This window comes from Calidris pugnax, unplaced genomic scaffold (genome assembly GCF_001431845.1).
Source record: "Calidris pugnax isolate Ruff unplaced genomic scaffold, ASM143184v1 scaffold29, whole genome shotgun sequence".
Classification (NCBI taxonomy): domain Eukaryota; kingdom Metazoa; phylum Chordata; class Aves; order Charadriiformes; family Scolopacidae; genus Calidris; species Calidris pugnax.
In genome coordinates, this window is record NW_015090768.1 from 877,529 (window position 1) to 897,240 (window position 19,712).

The 19,712-nt window shown below is 43.0% G+C and overlaps 1 protein-coding gene across 1 annotated transcript in view; it reads left to right on the forward strand.

Annotated features, from left to right (window-relative positions):
* The window catches only part of NEGR1 (neuronal growth regulator 1), a 298,752-nt gene that overhangs the window by 180,724 nt on the left and 98,316 nt on the right, over nucleotides 1-19,712 (forward strand). Inside the window, exon 3 of the mRNA XM_014937350.1 lies at nucleotides 12,893-13,018. Within this exon, the coding sequence (XP_014792836.1) occupies nucleotides 12,893-13,018 (126 nt within the window). The remainder of the gene's footprint in view (nucleotides 1-12,892; nucleotides 13,019-19,712) is intronic.

Genomic DNA, 19,712 nt, shown 5'->3' on the forward strand with positions numbered 1-19,712 from the left:
TTTTTTTAAATACTAAAATGTCTGTGGTTTATCTTCGTGCATGATTGGAGTACAAGAAGGGGGCTTCAGCTGAACAACAAACGATGCTAGATGGAGAGTTTTCTAAAGGCTTACCTGCATTTTTATGTGTTCATAAACGCTTAAATTGACCGTGGTGGGTGCAGGAGGGAAGGAGGTCCTTGGGCTTTCTGTGTGAGCCAGCCCTGCCACCTTCTGAGACTGTCCCATGGTCTGGGGTCACACCTGGCATGAGGTTAGACAATCTGTGAGCTGCCCTTGGGGTGACACCAAAACCACATGCCTAAAATGCCCCAAGGAACGCAAATTCTTCCTCCCGTCAACTCTTTTCAGCATCTTCAAGGAGCTGAGATGCTGTTGTGGTGTGGTTTGGACTGGCCCCTGTGGTGGCCACAGGTCAAGACTGGCACAGTTCATAGGCGTTGGGGTTTGGGAGTGGTAAAATGTTGCTGGGCACGTGGGCAATTAATGGGCTCCATAGATGAACGTGGCTTGAATATTCTGAACTTTTATTTTGCTGTAACTTGTGATTTCCACTTATTCTGGCTTTCAAGGAGTTTCCTTCCCAAAGAAAAACCTTACTCACCCTTGCCTCAAGCTGGGAATTTGGGGTGTGACTTCATCACAAAGGGTTTCTTCTCTGAAACCCAGACCCTTTGAAATGCAGCAATTGAGGTTTTGTATACAAACTTAAGTCTTTGGTGGTGATTTACTCTTGCTCATGTACTCCTGCTTGATGAGAACTTCAGCTGGACCCCAAACTCCCTCCTTTCAGGGTGGGCAGCCCCAGCCCTCCCAGCCTCTCCTGGGAACAGAGATGCTCCAGGCCCTTCATCACCTTCTTGGTCCTCTCCAGGACTCGCTCTGCTCCCTCTGGGCTTCTGTTTTCCAGGGGACCCAGCCCTGGACTCAGCCCTCCTGATGTGTTTCACCAGGGCTGAGCAGAAGAGAATATAATAATATTTTTTGTGTGGCAACCCTAATGCATTCTGAAAAAAAAAAAAAAAAAAAAGAAGTATGTAAAAGTGGAGCAGTGTGCTAAAAAGCACAATTATCTTTTTTATGATAGGTATTATGGTGCAATATGTTCAACTATAAAAACCATTTTGTTGGATTTTTTTTTTCTTTTTCACTTTAAAATAAGGTGGCATTTAGAGGTGTGTAGGGGATCAAAATTGTTTACAGGTCTGAGGAGGAAAATGGTGTACGTGTTCGCCAGAGAGGCAGAGGATTTATGTAGCTATAAATAATTTAAAAATCTTGACAAAATTAAGAGCTTTTTAAGGCAGTGAAATAGCTCCTTGTTTCTTGGAGCACTCAGAGCACACTGATTTATGATGACTTACGAATTTTGCATTGTAACACTCTGACTTTCATTCACTGTAGTAACCTGCCCAAAGTCCAGCCTTTCAGGGGATTCTTCGCAATCCTCCCATTTTCAGGGTGGGGGCACAAATATTTGTCATCTTCTCCTTTCTGTATGAAGCCTCTCCCGGAGCACAGGGGAGCGGGGCTGGGTTTACAGCTGGGATGGGGTGTCAAGAGGGAGGGATGAAGCTTTGCCAGCACAAACCCACCTCCCTGGCTAATTAGCCCCGGGGCTGGATTAGCAGCATTAAGTGCTGCGCGGGATATCAGCCAGCGTAATCTCCTGGAAATAAGTTACATCTGTTTCTGCTAATTAATACACCTCGCAGTGGTCACAGCGATTTGCGTTTGGCAATATTATGACTTTTTTGTTGCTTGGCGATGGGTATTGATGGGCTCCGCAGATGGTGGGGTGGCCTGTTGAAGACCCCGCTGGCTGTTAATGCAGTTCCCCTCTTCCCAGCCACATACGGTTCAAACCTATTACTTATTCCTAATAACCACATTTCAATCTGAAAATTATTTTTTTTTTTCATAAAAACTTTCCTTTCATTAACTGTCCTTTTTCTTTCTTTATTTTTTTTTTCTTCCACATTTGAGTGTTATGGTTGTGTCTTCATCCTTCTGATTAAAATGGGAAGGATAAGAGTAGGAAGGAATATGAAATCAGGGTGTTTTTTTACAAGATATCTTTATGCAAGTGCATGTGCTAAAATCTATGAAAACTTTTAGAAAACAGACCCATTTGTAAAGTGGAAGGTTTTCCAGATGCTGGGAGATCTGATGATTGCAAACTGAAAAGTTGTATAGATTCTCAATTAGTGGCAAATGGAGTTCATCACTGGTTTTAATAACCCTCATAAGCACATTTTAATTTTTCTGTGTATTTGTCATAAAAACTAATTATTATGTCCAAGCCATAAAAAGAAGAACAATAATCTATTTCTTATGTCATGTTAGTGATTTCTAGATATTATACAAGCTAATGAAATCAATATGCATATTAGGAAAGCAAAGCAATAAATTATTCTGCCTGCAGAGAGAAATGGGTGTATTTCTTTCAGCATCTAGAGCAGACAACTGGTCTGGGGGCCCCCAACCTCTCGTTATGGCAGTGCTGGGTTCGGAGATGCGGCTGGTGGTAACCCCCATGGGGAAATGCAGCATCTTCGCCTGCTGAGGGCAAGTTGTTCCCCTGCCAATGGTGGGGAGAAGCCTCAGGTGGTCATTCTGCTGCCCATGGCCACCGTTGGCTACCACAGCCTGTGCTCCCATTGCTGCCACATCTGGGAGAGAGTGGGGAACCGAGCCAGGGACCTGCTGCTGCCTTCTTCTGGGATGAATTGGTGAAGTTTATTAGCCCAAGTCAGGACCTGAGTGTTTATCTCTGATAAACATCTCAAAAAAAAAACCCCAACCATATATTTTGCGTTTTCACAGCTAAATTTAGATCTTTTTCTTCTAATTTTAAAAGGCAGATGCACAGAAATTATTATAAAATCTGTGTGTGCACGGAAAAAACACTTATATATTCAAAAACACCCCCAACCATATATTTTGCCTTTTCACAGCTAAATTTATATCTTTTTTTTTAATTTTAAAAGGCAGATGCACAGAAAATATTATAAAATCTGTGTGTACACGGAAAAAACACTTATATATTCAAAAACAGTCTCTGAGAAGATCTGGAGGTGTTCACGGTATTAGTGCCCCTTGCCAAGGAGTGATGTGTGTTGGTGTGAGGAGGACTGTGGTGTCTCCACCACCTTCTCTAAGGATGTGCCCGGAGCTGCATGGGTCCCACGCTGCCGGTGGGATGGGAAGGGGTGTGTGGTGTCCAGGAGCCTTTTGGATTTCAGCAGGCTGGTGGGATCAGAGGGTCATCGGCTCCCAAATACCAGAGAGAAACATCTGATGAGGAAATTAAATCACAGGGACTCTGACAAAATAATAATCCCCTCCTGTTCTGACCTCTTTTTTTAGATTTTTGGCTGTGAGTGCAGCTCACAGAGTTTCCTGACTGCTCATGGTCACAAATTATATTGAGATGGAGCTTTTTGTTATCATTGAGGAGTCTCCAGTGTTTCATGAACTCCTCTGCACACCATGAACAGTCCTTCCCACACCAACACTGCCAATGACCCAGCTTATCACACCCTCAGGGCAGGGGACACCCAGGCTGGGTGGGGGGCACAGGGACAAAGCCCACTCTGAGGGTAAAAACCCATTTTGGCAGTGTTTTGCAGCTCCCAGACAGTTTTGTGAAGATTTTGGGGGATTCCTTCCTGATGGCAAACACCTCACACCTCCATTTGATTTATCTCCAAGGCCTCGAGACGTGGACCACAGGTGGTTGTCACCTATGAGCTGGTCTGGACCTGATGGGCTGGTTCCACCTTGGTGGCATCAGGGTGGAATAAAATTACTGTTGTTGTCATTAAGGTTATCGTTATTACTGCACACTAGTTTTTAGAGAAGCTCTCCATTAAGGCTCGCCTGAACTTCATTCTCATGCCGTTTGTTTTAATTGCTTTTGGAAACAGAAAGAAATTTATTTCTCTCTGTTTTAAACAGCCCAAGGGAAAATAAACACGTCGCCGTGTCCCTTGTGCCACACTCTATTGGTATGCACTTCTAATAAAGGTGATTAATTCGTTTAACGCCGTAGTGGGTATGAGCTTTGGTGAATATATAAACAAAACTCTGTGCAAACCAACCAGGTAAACAACTTTTTTGAGTACATTCCCTGTTTTTTTCGCTGTCCTATAATATTGACAAATTGCTTATTAAAGTCGAGTGCAATAACTATTCTCAACAAAGAATTGGAGATAGAAATAATGGAAAATGCTGAAATTTTCCTGTTGTTGGTCTTTTACGGAATCCTTTCAGGGAATGCATTCATCCAGGCACAAGAAGGAAGGGGACGGTGGGGATTTAAAACTGCGTAAGGATGGGTTTGCACATCAGGATCACACTGTAACACCAGGGGTGTCACGGTGGGGGGGCTGAATTATAATTTATTCCTCCATGTTCTTCTTTTGCTCCTTATTTTTCTCTCGATTAATGAAATTTCACAGATAGCTTTCTGAACAGAAAATGAAGCTTCACTAAAATGTAAATCTTTTTTCAAAACATTTAGCTTCACTTTAAATTTCATCAGCAAAACAAAACATATTTTTTTTCTTATTTGTTTTAAATAACAAAGACCTTTGTCTTTGATTTTGATTTATTTTGCCTCCCAGAAAATGACCAAAGTCTCAAGTGCTTTTAGTATTTCATGTGGTTGGGGCAACACTTTAATTTTAAATTTGCAACTGGGCAATTGATCCCAAATCACTCCAAATATTTAATTGGGTGGGTTTCCTCTTTGGGACACTCCCCACTCACCCCCCCCCCTTTATCTTCACTTTCATCAACAAAACATATTTTTTTTCTTATTTGTTTTAAATAACAAAGACCTTTGTCTTTGATTTTGATTTATTTTGCCTCCCAGAAAATGACCAAAGTCTCAAGTGCTTTTAGTATTTCATGTGGTTGGGGCAACACTTTAATTTTAAATTTGCAACTGGGGAATTGGTCCCAAATCACTCCAAATATTTAACTGGAGGACCAGACCATCAGGTGGATTTCCTCTTTGAGACACTCCCCACTCACCACCCCCCCTCCCCAGGCTCCTGGCTGTGTCCCCTCTGTCCCCTCAGATGGCCACTTTGATAGAACCATAGAAAGCAGATAGTTGTGATCACCTCCTCTATTTAATTTCTACAAACAACCTGTATAACTCGTCCTAAATGGGAAGTTACTCATTTAAAAGCATTTCAAGGAAAAATTGAAAAATGTCAGATTTTCATTTTGCATCCTTGTACCAAATTTACTTGGGATTTTAATTTCTCTTTCATCCTGGCTTGTTATCTTGTTCCTTATGCATTTCTTTATCCATACACTGCGGAAATGTTTATTCATTGCTATATTTAATTTTTTTTTTTTCTGACCTTCACGGTTGCCATGTGGGATGGGTGAAAGACTGTAATTGTTGAAATGGAGAGTAGCTCTGCAGTGAATTTAATCTGCACTTGAAGCTCAGAATAGCAGATATTAAAAGCTAAATCTGCTTGTAGATCAGAGTCTTTAGAGGTATCGTAAGAAGCATGCATGCAAAATAAACATTTTCTAATTGTTATTAAATATTAACTTTCTGTTGTGATTATGCATATACATTCTAGGCATAATTAATAAATTCCACTGATTTTAGTGATCTGAATGTAATGATCCCAAACAGTCAATAAATAGCAGAAAAATTAGCAGCCTAACAACATACCAGAAATCAGTATTTGTCTTAAACTGTGAGGTTCCAGAAACACTTACTATAGAAATCAATTTCTATCATGGGAAAGAAGACCTCCCTAGGAAATCATTAATAAAAATAAAATCTACAGTTTTTCATGAGTCCCAGATGATGTTGTAGCATTTCTGTAATTTTACAGAATTACATTATAGAGCAGGGCTGCACTTCTCTGCTTGTGTGTTAGTTTAGTTAATGTATGGCTTCAATTCATTTATTTTCTAATTCTGTTTTGGAAATGCATAGATGATGCAACCTGGTCAGTGTCATTGTAATAAGACTTATAAGCATCTTCTACTGAATTTTAATTAAATTTCCCCACAATAAAAACCTAGATTAAAGAAGAGCCCAGTCAATTAGAGAATGAACAAAGCATGTACTTAAGAGAAAATCACTTAATCTGCACTCTGTAAGAAGATTCTACATCTTCTGCCATGCCACAGTTCAAATCTTCTCTCAGAAAGACTGCAAAATTCCTGAGGATAAGCAGCAAAAGTGCCCACACTTCTTCTGGGTCATACTTTCCAGTCTTTGGCACAATCTGGAGAGGGTTTGTCCATGGGGAGCTTGTGTCCCTTGTCACACCAGGGAGCTCCTCGCTCCCTAATAAAAACCCAACAGACCTTACGTGTTTATAACCATAGTCCTATGGATAGTATAAATGCTGTTATACAATATTCTAGGTTTAAAAATGATAGAAGCCATTGCAAATTTTGGATATAATGGATGGGGGCATGAGGTACAACCGGTCCCGTAGGCTCCAAACAGCTGCAGGGAGAGAATTGATGGTGTTGATTTGCCCTTTGGGGTGAAATTGTGCAACTCCGGGGTTCATGGGAAGGAGTATGAAATATTATCTGAAGGAGCAGGTTCCTTCTGCCTGCGTGGGACCGCCAAGGGCTGTTGCTCCCTGTCTGTGCTGCTTGCTGCAGGCAGTGGTATTGGAAAATCTGTAAAAGAGAAGTAATCTGCCAGTACTGCCCCCACCCCTGCAGGGACCACCGGGTGCCCAGACCCCCATGCTCAGAGGGTTCTTGTGTGCTCTTGAGGGCAGGACTTTGCCTTTAGAGGCTTGTGTGGCTTTTATAAATATGCGTTTGAAGGCTGAACCACAGCAGACCGAGGCACTTTGCCATGAGTATCTCCTGTGCTGCTGCAGCTCGGACCCGAAGAAGCATCCTTTGAGCTCAGACACGGCAGCGTGTGTTGCAGGAGGGCTCTGAGATGTGGAGAACGGCGTTTTGTGACCTCCTCTTGCTGCTCACCATTCGCAGCCAGGAATGCACCAGTGTTTGCACTGATGGGTTGGTCAACGAGTTCACAGAAATGGCCAGTTGAAGTTTTAATTAGGAAAAAAGTCAGATTATCATTGCAGAGAGGTGGGGAGTGCAGCCTGGCATCTGCATGAAGAACCTAAGGGCGTTGGGGATTCTGGGAAAGAAGCCATATAATACTTCTCTTTCACGAAAAAAGTCGCTCTTTATTAAAAAGCAAGAGCACAGAGCTTCGGCTGAGGCAGTACGAGCAGAGCAGCTCTGCTGCAACACCTGGGAGGGATGAAGCAGGTGATTCCTCAGTGTCTGGTGGTAAAATCTCTCCTGTCAAACATCACACTTCTGTACGTGTAACCCAGTTCCTCTCACAGCTTCTGTATGTCCTGTTGGGACAGGCGATGTTCTGTATATAAGACGGGATTGATTACTTTATAATCTGAAAAGGCAGTTCTCTACCATGTGATTTAATAAGTGATACTACAAAAAAAAATGTAGTTCATAACTTGTCATCGCCTTTATCCTTTGGAAGAAACAGAGCTGTGTCTCCAGCCACATCTGGTGTAATCTTGGTATTACATAGACCTTGACTGGACATTTCAATTTGGGGAAGAGTAAGTAAGGCAGCACGTACTTTATGAAACAAGATGGGTGCACTTATGCTGAGGCCCCGGATTTTTTACCTGATAATTGTAAATTGTGGTGAAAATAAGGCATCCTTTCCCGTGTTCAAAACGCAACAGCATCTAGAAAAGCAGCTGTACCCTACAGTCGTTCCCACTACATTGGTCAGCTTTACTGTGCTGCATCATTGATGTACTCATGGATGTAACCCAGAATAGAATTCCAGCTCTTGAATATGAGAAACGAGCCCCTGCAATGAACTCTGGACTCAACACAAAACAATGGCACACCTAATTCTGGCCTCCAGGAAGAAGTAGGATCCAGAGAGTCAATTCTTATTAGCATCAATCAGTCAGGCTTCGGGGACATGGCAGATCCAGTCAAACAAAGCTGCTCCTCCAAACTGCCCCGTGACAAAGCAGGTCTCTGTCAGCCACTGGTGGGGACATTTGGTTTGGGAAAGACAACAGAGCTGCTACGAAGTAGAATCATAAAATGCTCTGAGTTGGAGCTGCCATGAGGTAGAATCATCTGGGTTGGAAGGGACATTTAAGATCGTTGAGTGCAACCATCAACCTTGTGCTGCTGCTCTCTCTCCTCCTGCTGGGAACACCAGTTTTTATGGCCAAAATATGCGATTTTAAGGAGGAATAGTACTGCTAAGTTCCCATAGTACTGCTCAGGAGGAAGTCACAGGTGACATCCAGTGTGACCAACAGGACCCTCCGGGTATTTGTGTCACTCTGTCAGCATACGTGACTGGTGTTCTTCACCAGGCAGGAGATCCATGCAGAAAACCATCCTCATTCCATCAATGCCTCCTGCCCCCTCCCTCCCTCCAGCCCCACACAGCCACCACAGTAGGAGCTGAAGGGATAACTGGAATAATGGCCCAGGCAATGATAGCTGCACAGGGAAAGAGGAAACAAAGCCAAGATAAAGAAGTGGGTGAACCTCTGCACACAGAACTGGTCAGACTCTTTCTAGGCTATTATGCCTTCTTCCACCGTTCACATTTCAGGATTATTTGGATATTCCTCAAAAATTAGAAACAAATATTATCTGGGAAGCCTTGCAGAAATTAAGCTCGTGGTGCTCAAACCATCTGCAAAGAAAGATGAAGAGGGCATTTATCACGTACGAGTCCATAGTCATAGAAAAGATACTTGATAGTAAGGGGGATGTTCACTCTTGCAGACAAAAACATAATAAGATCTGATTTCTAAAAGCTGAATTTTGTGGACTGCAATTTTGAACTAAGATGCTATTTCCTGGCAGCAAGGGGGTATTTAATCGCTGGAAGTGCTCACCAGACATGGCAGTGCGAGCACCACCTGGGATTGCCAGGATAAGACTGGACAGCTTTCTAAAGCATGTACTTGAGTCAGGCTTCTGGGAAAATTTCTACAGCCCGTGACTATCTGAGCTCGGACTAAATTATCCTAGGGCCCCTCTAGCCATATATTCCACAAATCTGTTGATACGCTTGAATTTCATTCATATTAAATTCTGTGCTCTGTAACTGTGGGTTACATAGAGAATCACCGGGGAAAGATTTTCAAATTGCTTGCCACTGGAACATACAAAATTAAAATATTTGACAAAATTCTATATGTTTGGGGGTTGAACATGGTAGGCAAAATCTACAACAGAGAAGGTGAGACTGACAGCCAAAGTTAATGGCCATCCTAAAACAGGGAGGAGAGAGTGGGACCTGCAGGAGGAAACCCAGGGCTGGGAGTGTGAGAGTTAGGAAAAATGTGCTAATTTTTGTGAGGACACTTGGAAAGGAGGCGAGTGAGACAGAGGAAATAAAACCTTGTGAATAAAGGCAGAGGAAGGCGAAGACACCACCTGCATTAAGCATCAGAGAGTAGAACGTGTTGATCTTTTTGTCTTGGAAAAGAAATTTTCTCTTTGTGAACTGAACGAAATCCTATTGCTTCTATTCTAGATCCCTGCCTATGGCAAGACTGTCACTGCATTTTCTTTGGAAATTTGATTACAATTGCTTTTACAATCCAGCTTTTCTGCTGGACCCTTGTGGTGCTCTGCTCACAGGACCTACAGTAGCTGTGCTGAAGGACCAGCAGTAGGGCATGCCAAGGGCACCTCATTCCCACTTGAAATTAATGGTATCATCTTTCTAATGTGTTTTTATCAGTCACACTAGTTAAATCAGTCCACTGGATCATGAGTGGACATTTCATCCACCCATTTTCAGGTCATGGATGCAGGGAAGAGACCAGACTAAGCGTGACCCTGACCCTGGCACGACACCAGGAGACCTCCTCTAACTTGCTTTAATTTGTTCTGGACACAGAGATGCCATCACAGCAGCACAGCAGGGTTCAGCCACATCTTCTGTGTTTAGTGACAAGTTTCAGGCAAATAAAAATCACCTGGATAAACAGCATTAGGTGGTAGGTGTGAAAAATCCTGCAATGGTACTGCTTCGTTAACGCCAAACCATGAGCAAATCGCTTTCTTTTTCTACCTGCAAAGGTGCAGAACCTCGAATAAGCAGTTTAATGCTGTTGGAAATCTTACACCGTAACATTTACTTAATCTGGAAGGTATTTCCACAGTTCTAAACAGATATTGCATCAGTCAATTGTATATATTTACTTGTGAGAAGAACAGTTTTGAGGTATTTGATTCCTTCACTTGACTTTCTGGAAGTATGTTTGTTCTTGAAGGATAAAGAAATAAGTAGCTCAGATTTAGGAAGATATTATTAAAATATTGTAGCTGACTAAAGCCACTGTGTATGTCATACACTGTGTATGTGTATGAGATGGATTTCTCCGTTTCAGATAGGATGATCCCTCACCAGCTGTCCTTAGGAAGTAGATTTATTTTTCATACTCTGTACACAGAAATAAGAATTCCTTTCAATATTTTGTCTATTGCCAAGCTGTAATGTTAATGTTATTTAACTGGGGCTGGGAGGGAGCAGTGGGGGACACCTGTCTTACCAACACCTTGTTTCAGGGCACAGGGGACCCCAAGGCAGGGTCATGCCATGGCATATCTAGTGCAGGGTGGGCATGTTCATGATCTCCTCAAGGTCTTCTGCAGGAGGACATTGAGTAATGGGTTCATTGCAGGGATCTGCAAAGAAATCTGGTTAATAAATTACCCCTTTTCATGGAAATAACTCTTCTGTATGTTTCAGTTCCTAAAAATGCTCTGTAGTCACCGTGTGCTTTTTTGGGTCATCAAGTGAAATAGGGAAGAGTGGATTGATCTTGAAGGCCCCTTCCAACTCTAACCATTCTATGGTTCTGTGATTTGATTCTGTGATTGTCACCTTTGTGAGTCAGACTGCGGCAAATTCGGAAGAATTTCTCTGTTCAAGTGGCTGTGTAAACCTGCTTCAACTTCAAAGGCTGGGAATACTGACCTGCACTGCTTTAGGAATTAGGGGAGATTCAGCCTTCCCCAGGTCTCTGTCTTCCCTAAAGATAATGTTTCTCTGCTAATTATTAATACTCCGCATAGACTTTTAATTTACTTAGCTCAAAAATGTATAGCCACAAGCAAGCACTGAGAATTTCCAGCTTTTTGTAGTGTTTGACCCCAACTCCTTTCTACGACTGAAACACTTCCAGTTACTGGCCCAGGGAAAGGGCTGGAGAACATCTGCAGGTGGAGATCCCAAAGCACACAAAACCAGTCTGTGCACATGAAAAAACGTCTTTAAAAAAGTACATTGGAGGGACGCTAATAATGCATTCCAGGTTGCAAAGGTGCCTGTGGGGTTTTGGCTGTGATAAATTGGAGCAACTCAGTGAGACAAGACTGAGATTCAGGAGAGTAAAGCTCCAGTTGGGTTAGAAAAATGGAAGATCATAACCTTTTTTTTCCTCGTTTTATTGGTACCCATTTACCTTGTAGAGCATTTTAATTTTAAAGGAGTCATTAAAGAAGGCCCAAGAACACCCAGATGTACAATCTGCATCCTTTACTGATACTTGTTATTTATCATATAGAGAATAGTGCTTTTCAGAAACATCGATAGGATATGCCTTGTTACCACATTGATTTGATATCTATATCAAATGCAATAATAAGACATGCAAAGAAATAATGTATTTCTTTAGAAAGAAAGATTCATTCTGAAATCCAGAGTTCCTGCCTTCCTTGCTGGGACTCTGAGTTCCTTTGCTCCCTGTGTAACATCATGAGAAGTAAAGTATTCCCTCAAGGGAAGGCCATTTAATGCTTTCCATCATTTTTCATCCATGTGGAACTCTGGTCCCTTGTGCCCAAATGTATAAATAGTACAGAAAATGGAGTTTAGTGAAGAATTCTGCGGATGAAATAAAAGAAAAAAAAAATCGAGCTTATTTTTTCTTAGCCATGTTGCTGCTGCAAGCCTAAAACCAAAATAAATCTATTTTAGTCTTCAGATATACTCTCCAAGTACACACAGAGTAGAGGGACATGGTTTAGCAGTAACTTGGCAGTGCTGGGTTAATGGTTGGGCTTGATGATCTTACAGGTCTCTTCCAATCAAAGTAATTCCATGATTCCATTCTACGTAATAGGTATCATTATTTTTAAAAGTACAAGAAACCTTTAATTTCATCTTCTTTTCAACTGACATGATGAGCAAACTCAACCTTCTCTTAATCAAGAGCACCCATCATTAGCAGCTCAGTGGGAACTCTGTAACAATACCTGCTCTGCACAAAATAGAGGAAATTGCTGCTTTCCTCCTCATAGCACTTGGAATCCATGGCTGAGCTTCTGCAAAGGTGATGGAAATAGGTGTGGTCACCGTCAAACAAGAGGTTTGCATGGCTGTATTTCCACAACCGTGCGTGTTTCTATCAGCAATGGCCGTGTGGATATCCCAGCTCTCCCTTACAACCTTCAGGTCTCTTCCAATCAAAGTAATTCCATGATTCCATTCTACGTAATAGGTATCATTATTTTTAAAAGTACAAGAAACCTTTAATTTCATCTTCTTTTCAACTGACATGATGAGCAAACTCAACCTTCTCTTAATCAAGAGCACCCATCATTAGCAGCTCAGTGGGAACTCTGTAACAATACCTGCTCTGCACAAAATAGAGGAAATTGCTGCTTTCCTCCTCATAGCACTTGGAATCCATGGCTGAGCTTCTGCAAAGGTGATGGAAATAGGTGTGGTCACCGTTGAACAAGGGGTTTGCATGGTTGTATTTCCACAATTTCTATCAGCAATGGCCATGTGGATATCCCAGCTCTCCCTTACAACCTTCTCCTTCTTTCCTTCCAGTTTCTCCCAAGATATTCCGCATCTCCAATGACATCGTTGTGAACGAGGGAAGCAACGTGACACTGGTGTGTCTGGCCACGGGGAAGCCAGAGCCCTCCATCTCCTGGAGGCACATCTCTCCCTCCGGTAAGCACCGCTGCCGCCTGCAGCTTTCTCCTATAAATATATATATATAATGCTGGAGTAACATGGGAATGTAGAAATGAAGGCGCCCTAAATATCAGTATATTTTTAAGTTCATTTTAACAGGCTGCAGGCATCAAACAATTCCAATTAAAAGCAAAACAAGGAAGTAATCAAGAACACACAGGGCTCTCTAGAAGCAGGAGTGAAAGTTAAAAACGTTAACACATTGTGCAATAACTGTATTTTAATGTATCTACCATTGAACGATTATTCCATGATACAGCAAGGGTTATTAGAATGGTTTTATTGAACAAATTAAATTATATGTATGAAAAATTGCAAGCAAAATGTCATCTAAAAGCATTGCTTCCACGTAATAGTTCCATTTATACTTTTAATTCCTCTTAAGATATTAAAAGGAAAACTTTTAGCTAAATTCATGGGCATCTGGGCATCTCTGCACTGGCTGATGGGGGGGAGCAAAGCAGGGTCTGGCTGGCTTAGAGTGGGGAGACCCCCACGCCCCATCTAGGTCTTCTGCCTCTGGAAATCCTGGTGGGTTTTGTGTTTCTGAAAGGAAATACTCCCTGTTCCAACTGTTGCCAGCGATACTGGTATTGCACTGGTTCCTTCACAGGGACTCCACAATGATAATTGATTTTGCAGTGAAGGTCTTTCTGTTTTGCTCACACAACTTTTATGAAATCCATGTAATTGCGGGGAAGAACAGTTTCATGGACTGTCACAGCTTACCCGACATCTCATAATCCCCAGTAACAGTTTGCTTTACAAAGCAGGATCTGAGGGGAAAAACCACCAACTTTTGACCTTTAAGACAATGACAATGAATTTTGCTTGAAGTGTCCATCAAGGGACTAGGGAAAAAAATTCAGTTGTAGCAGAAAATGGATTTTAACTAAATGTCAAATAAAATTTTATTGGAAACCGTGGTGATACTTTAGAGTAATAGCTTAAGGCATTAGATTGTCTACAGAAAGGAGCTGTTACAATTCTCCTGGAGAGGAAAAAGAGCAGAAAAGGAGTGCACTCTAGCTGGAGAAGGGGCCTGAGGAGGAATTGCATCCTCCTCATCTTGAATTCAGACAAAATTAGTGCGTGTAATCATGAGGGCTTTCAGTGGACCCACTGATTTTGTATCTTGACCAAAGGGCTGAGAATGGGGACTTGAGAGGAAAAAATGTCATTGGTGGGCTGCAGAGCCATTACGTTTTACCAGGATGAGGACTGAAAGTGAAATTTGAGGAAAAGACTAATCAAGGATACCGTGGTGCAGGGAGAGTCAATCAAAGTGCTCACGGTGCCACCACCATGTTCTTGCTGAGCCCCAAGCCCAGCAAACAGCGGGCAGACAGGGCTGTTTTCTCATCTCCGAAGATTTAAGGGCAGGTGGTTACAGCCAGTGCTTTTTTTCCCTTTCCCATACCTGCTCTGTTCTGCCTTCTCAGCCCTCCCCAGATGCCAGGAGAGAGCATCATCGTGCCTTCACCAAATGCTCGATATTTCCTCCTCTCTGCTGGAGCATCTTGCCCAAGTAGCTGGGGAATAATCTTGCAAACCCCAAACATTTTCTCCTTTCAGTATTGTGTTTGGGGAAGGGCAACTTGTTGGATTGGTTTGGCCACATCCCTTACTACCAGGGAGCAGTAGGTTTGATGAAACACAAACATGGGCTTAACAAATTTGATGCTTAAAATAAAGGAAAATCACAGAACTGAACCAGAGACTGGCTGAGGTGGGCAGGGACCTCTGGAGGTCAGCTGGTCCAACTCCGGCTCTGAACATGTCTAGTTGGGTTTGGATATCTCCAAGGCTGGAGATGCCCCAGCCTCTCTGGGAACCTGTCCCAGTGTGTCATCACACTCACCGTAGAAAAGCTTTTTTTCACATTTAAATGAAAACTCCTGTGTTTCAATGAGAACCTGTTGACTCTTGTCCTCACCAGCACCTCTGAGGAGAGTCTGGATCCATCTCCTTTACCTTCATCAGGTACAGGACCCCCAGAGCCACAGAATCACAGAATCTTAATGGTTGGAAAGGACCTCTGAGATCACAGAGTCCAGCCCTCTCCTTTCAGGCTGTCCCCACTTCTCAAGCCCCTGCTTCCACCCCAGCCTGTGTTCCTCTGCTTTGCATCGTTGTCTGACGGCCATAAATACCTCATTAGAGAAGAAAAACAGGGGTGACAATGCCGCAGGCAGGGCAGGAGAAGTCCAGGCAGAGATGCTCTGCCCAGCCTCACTGCTGAGGCCTGGCGAACTCATTGCAAGAGCTGTATTCCAAGGGCTGCATCGTGAGAAAACCTCACTGCAGAGGGGTTCCCCAGGCTGATGAAAGGACAGAACTCTGTCCGGAGTGGGAGAACACAGGGTCCAAATAACTTTCCTTGCTCAAAAATCTTGTAAAACAGGATGGAAGCAAACATCTAATTTACAGACTATGTTCTGTCTGCTGGTCGAGCAAATAAAGAAGAATTTTTCCATTTCAGCAGCACTGCCTCACTTCTGTGCTCAGGTGCATGGTCCAGTGCACAGACAGTTTTAACTGGCACTCAATCCAATTAAATACAGGTCTGGCAAACAGGAAGCCTGGATTTATTAGAAAACACAATGCAAGTGCATTGAAAGCACCAGATTTCTGTAACGGTTTATATTCTGTCTGCAGCAAATTACCTTTATCTAAACATAAGCTTCATCTGCACTTTATAATTTCTACCAGTTTCCTCCTGTAATTCCCGGTGGCACTAATGAGGCTTACATGGAAGCATCACATCTAGAATACAACACTAAATTATATTAACGAATCACATTTAGAATATTCTGAAACTGTTTGTCAAAGCTGCTGCTAAAAGATAAGAAACTGAAATCTCTGAATACAAATGATTCAATGTAGACTAATTCTGAAATGTTATCATGATTTGCATCGATGCAGCCTTTACTTGAATGAGGTCAGATTCCATTTTTTTGAACAAGAGATAAAACAAACCTTTCATAGGAATAAAAATAAAGTGTATTTAGAGGTGATTTTTCACTCAGTACATAAATTATTGGCCTGGAATCTTTATTGTGCACGTTTAACTTGCAGTCATTATGTAAATGCTTTCATTATATAAATATTCATTATACAAACCCATTATGTAAATCCACAAAAATCTACACATTCAGTGTAACACCATAAGAAACGTGGGGCTGTGGTTTGTAATCTGAAAATCTCGTATTGTTGAAATGTCATGTGAATAAATTGCAGGTATTACTTATTTTGTTCTGACATTTAAGAGCAAAGTGCAGCATCAATAGTTTAAGAACGAAACTGGAATTTTAAAGAATTAAGGTCTGCCTGAAACGTAACTCCAGCTTTCAACACTTGTATGCAGAGGGTGTGTGTCGCGTTGCCATTTCTGAAATGAAGCTCTGCCGGCGTTGCCAGGAGCAGAGACGACAAAAGCCATTGAGAAATCTGTTGAGAAAACGTTCCTGCTTTGCAAAATTTGGGTGCTGGGTATTGAAACTCTTTCCCGCTTTGGTTTTGACAAAACTTGCCGAGGCAGAGGCACTGATGGCCCAGGATGCTGGTGATGTGGCCAGGGAGGCACGCTCCCACCACAGAACCCAGAAGGCTTTAATGGGGAAGCCTGGCAGTTCCCAGGTTTATGGAAATGCAAAATAGGTTAAATTCCATAGTTTCAAAAAGTCTTATGGAAAAAGCAAAACTTTTTCTACCTGACTCCCTTAAACCAAAGTGACACTTCTTGATAATTCACGCCATGGTCTAATGGCCAGAGTACAGAGGTATTTCATTTGTTTATATTTGGATATATATATTTCAGGCTGCCCAGAGAGGTGGTGGTGTCTCCATCCATGGAGACATTCAGACCCCACCTGAACACGTTCCTGTGTGACCTGCTCTGGGTGGACCTGCTTTGGCAGGGGGTTGGACTGGATGATCTCCAGAGGTCCCTTCCAACCCCATATCATTCTGGCATGCTGTGAGTCTGTGAGTGAAGCAGACGGAGAGGAGCGGGGTGTCTCTCCCCATCCCAGCGGGTTGTCACTCCAGTACATTCATGGATGTCTCGGAGCGGCCGCGCTCTGGTGGGAAGGTGGCAGCGAGAGCAAGCAGAGCTGGTGGGACAAGTGGTCAGACGTGTACGGTTCTGTTTTGCCAAACCAGCTAAATATCTGTGTGGATCCTGGGGGAAACAAGGTGCTTCCAATGAAGCACATCTGCATTAAGATAACAGTGACTAGGATGGGTTTATATGACACCAACTCTGCCCAAACCCCCACTGACCCATGTCCCTCAGCACCACCTCTGCCCGGCTTTGAAATCCCTCCAGGGATGGGGACTCCACCACTGCCCTGGGCAGCCTCTGCCAAGGCTTCACAGCCCTTTCAGGGAAGACATTTTTCCCAATATCCATCCGAAACCTCTCCTGGTGGAATTTGAGGTTGTTTCCTCTTGTCCTATCACTTGCTACTTGGGAGACCAACAATATTGAAGGGAGAGGGAGGGGAATAAAAGATTGCAAGAGCCCTTTTGGCTTTGCTCAGAGTGCTTAATTCCGCAATTTTAATGTTTACTGCAGGTGTTGTTAGATGAAGTTTCAAACAACTGTCTTCGCTCTAGTAGGTTCATGTTGGCATCATGTTTTTGCCCAGTGGACTCACAGGCCAAGCTGGGCTCCGCACACATGCTCTGCAGCAGCAAGGGAGGTGCAAGATGTGAGTGCAACCAAGTGGTTCACCTCAAAATTGCACTCTTGGTCCAAAGTAAAATGCTGAAACAGATGCACCCAAAGTGCTTGAGCTCGATCCCTCAAATAAAGGAAACCTGGTGGATGGTCTCCTGGAGTGAACCTTGCATGGTCCTGCCAGGAGTGGAAGTTCAGCCCACACAACCAGGACAGACCTGCTCCGAAGCAAAGCCACCCCAGACCTTATGCGTGGTGCACGTTAGGTCCTCAGCACCACCTGAATCTCCACATCCACTCCTGTTACCCCACGTTTCCTGCCAGCGGAGGCTGAGCATCAGTGGCTCAACAAGGAGACAGATGTGTTGATGTACGTTTTGCCAGTGGGTTCCATGGCCAGTGGCTGCAGGCAGAGAGAAAAAACAAAGAAAAAAATAAGATCAAGACATAGGGATCTCCTGTTTCATTTGCACTAGTGTATAACACGTAGCAGTGTTTCCTAACCATACCATCCCAGCTTCTCTGGCTGGTTCATACTGAACCCTCCCCCTCTGCCTTTGTGACAGCTCAGCCCCGATCCTCACCATCGTCCCTGCTGAATTCTAGTTTCATATTTTCCAGCTCTTGCCCTTTTCTCAGTTTTATCCCCATCGCTTCCACTCCAGTTTCTAGTTACTTTCCTAAAACATGAGGATAAATTGGATGTATGAATATGCACGCGTTTGGGAGAGCAGATTTTCAGAAATTACGAATTTAGTAGAATGAAGACAGATTTTCCCACGTGGAGTGAAAGGCAAATCCCTGGCACCAGGACGCTCTTGTGTTCATTCAGTCCCATTCCCTTAGAACAGTGACACTGAAGTGTTTCAACAAAAAAGAACAACAACAAAAAAACCCTGTAAGATCTGCTTAGCACATGCAAAATAACAGATTTTTTCACTAACACTGAGGAAAGCTACATTTTCCCAGAAATTAGCTGGAATTTAGCTTTAAACGTATTCACATGATGACTCCTCTCCTTCTCTGAGAGGTTTCCTTTGCTGCTTGTGTGATGTGACTGAACCCAATCCGGAGCCTGTCCTATTGTTTCTGGACAGCCCTAAAGCAGTGAGGATGTGTTGTGTTAATGTGTCACCATCGCAGTGTCACTCTGGCGATGTATTAGTGTAATTCATCTTGGGAGCACTCAAATGATGGGGCTGTCTGCTGAGGATGAGTCTAAGAGCCGATTCAATTCAATTACAGGACAAAAGGCAGTGCTGGTCCCTCAACGGGCAGAGTGTCATCCCTGCAAGACCTTTCCTGAAGTTTAAAATCTTCTAGCTAAATCCTAAGAAACAAACGAAACTTGATATGAGCACAGCTAATGCCAAATATTTTCTTTCCGCTTGCCCTTCTGCTATAGAACCCCCATTTTTCAGGTGTTATCCACACGTGACAGAAATAACAAGTATTTTGTTGCAGTGCAAGTGGTCTGAACCTGGATTTTCAGGCTGAAAATACTTAACTGACAAGAATTACTATCAGATTTCTAGGGCTTTGTGTGTGTACAAAGTGTGAGCTCACCTTTCAAAATGCTCCATCTCTTGCTTCAAAATAGTTTTAAAGCTGAAAGTCCTAGAAACAAAAGATTCTGACTTTTGTCTTTTGTCCTACTGAACTCTATAAAGCTAACAGATGTCACTGCTGGTGAGGGTTACTTCACACTGCTGCTCCCCTCTGTATTTCCAATTGTTCATGAGATCATGTTTGACCTGTGAGAAGCTGCTCTCACCCACCCTCTGCTCAGCTGCTGCCTTTGCCCAGGGAAGCTGCTCCCACCACCGATCTAGTCCTGAGAAGGATCTTGCCATCGAACCACACTTTCCCAACTTTTTAATTCAGACTCCAATTAGCAGGTACCTCAAACAGCCCGGCGACGCTGCCAGCCGAAAAGACCTATCTCTCCCAAGCTGCTTTGTCCCACATAGTATAAAATTGGTGATT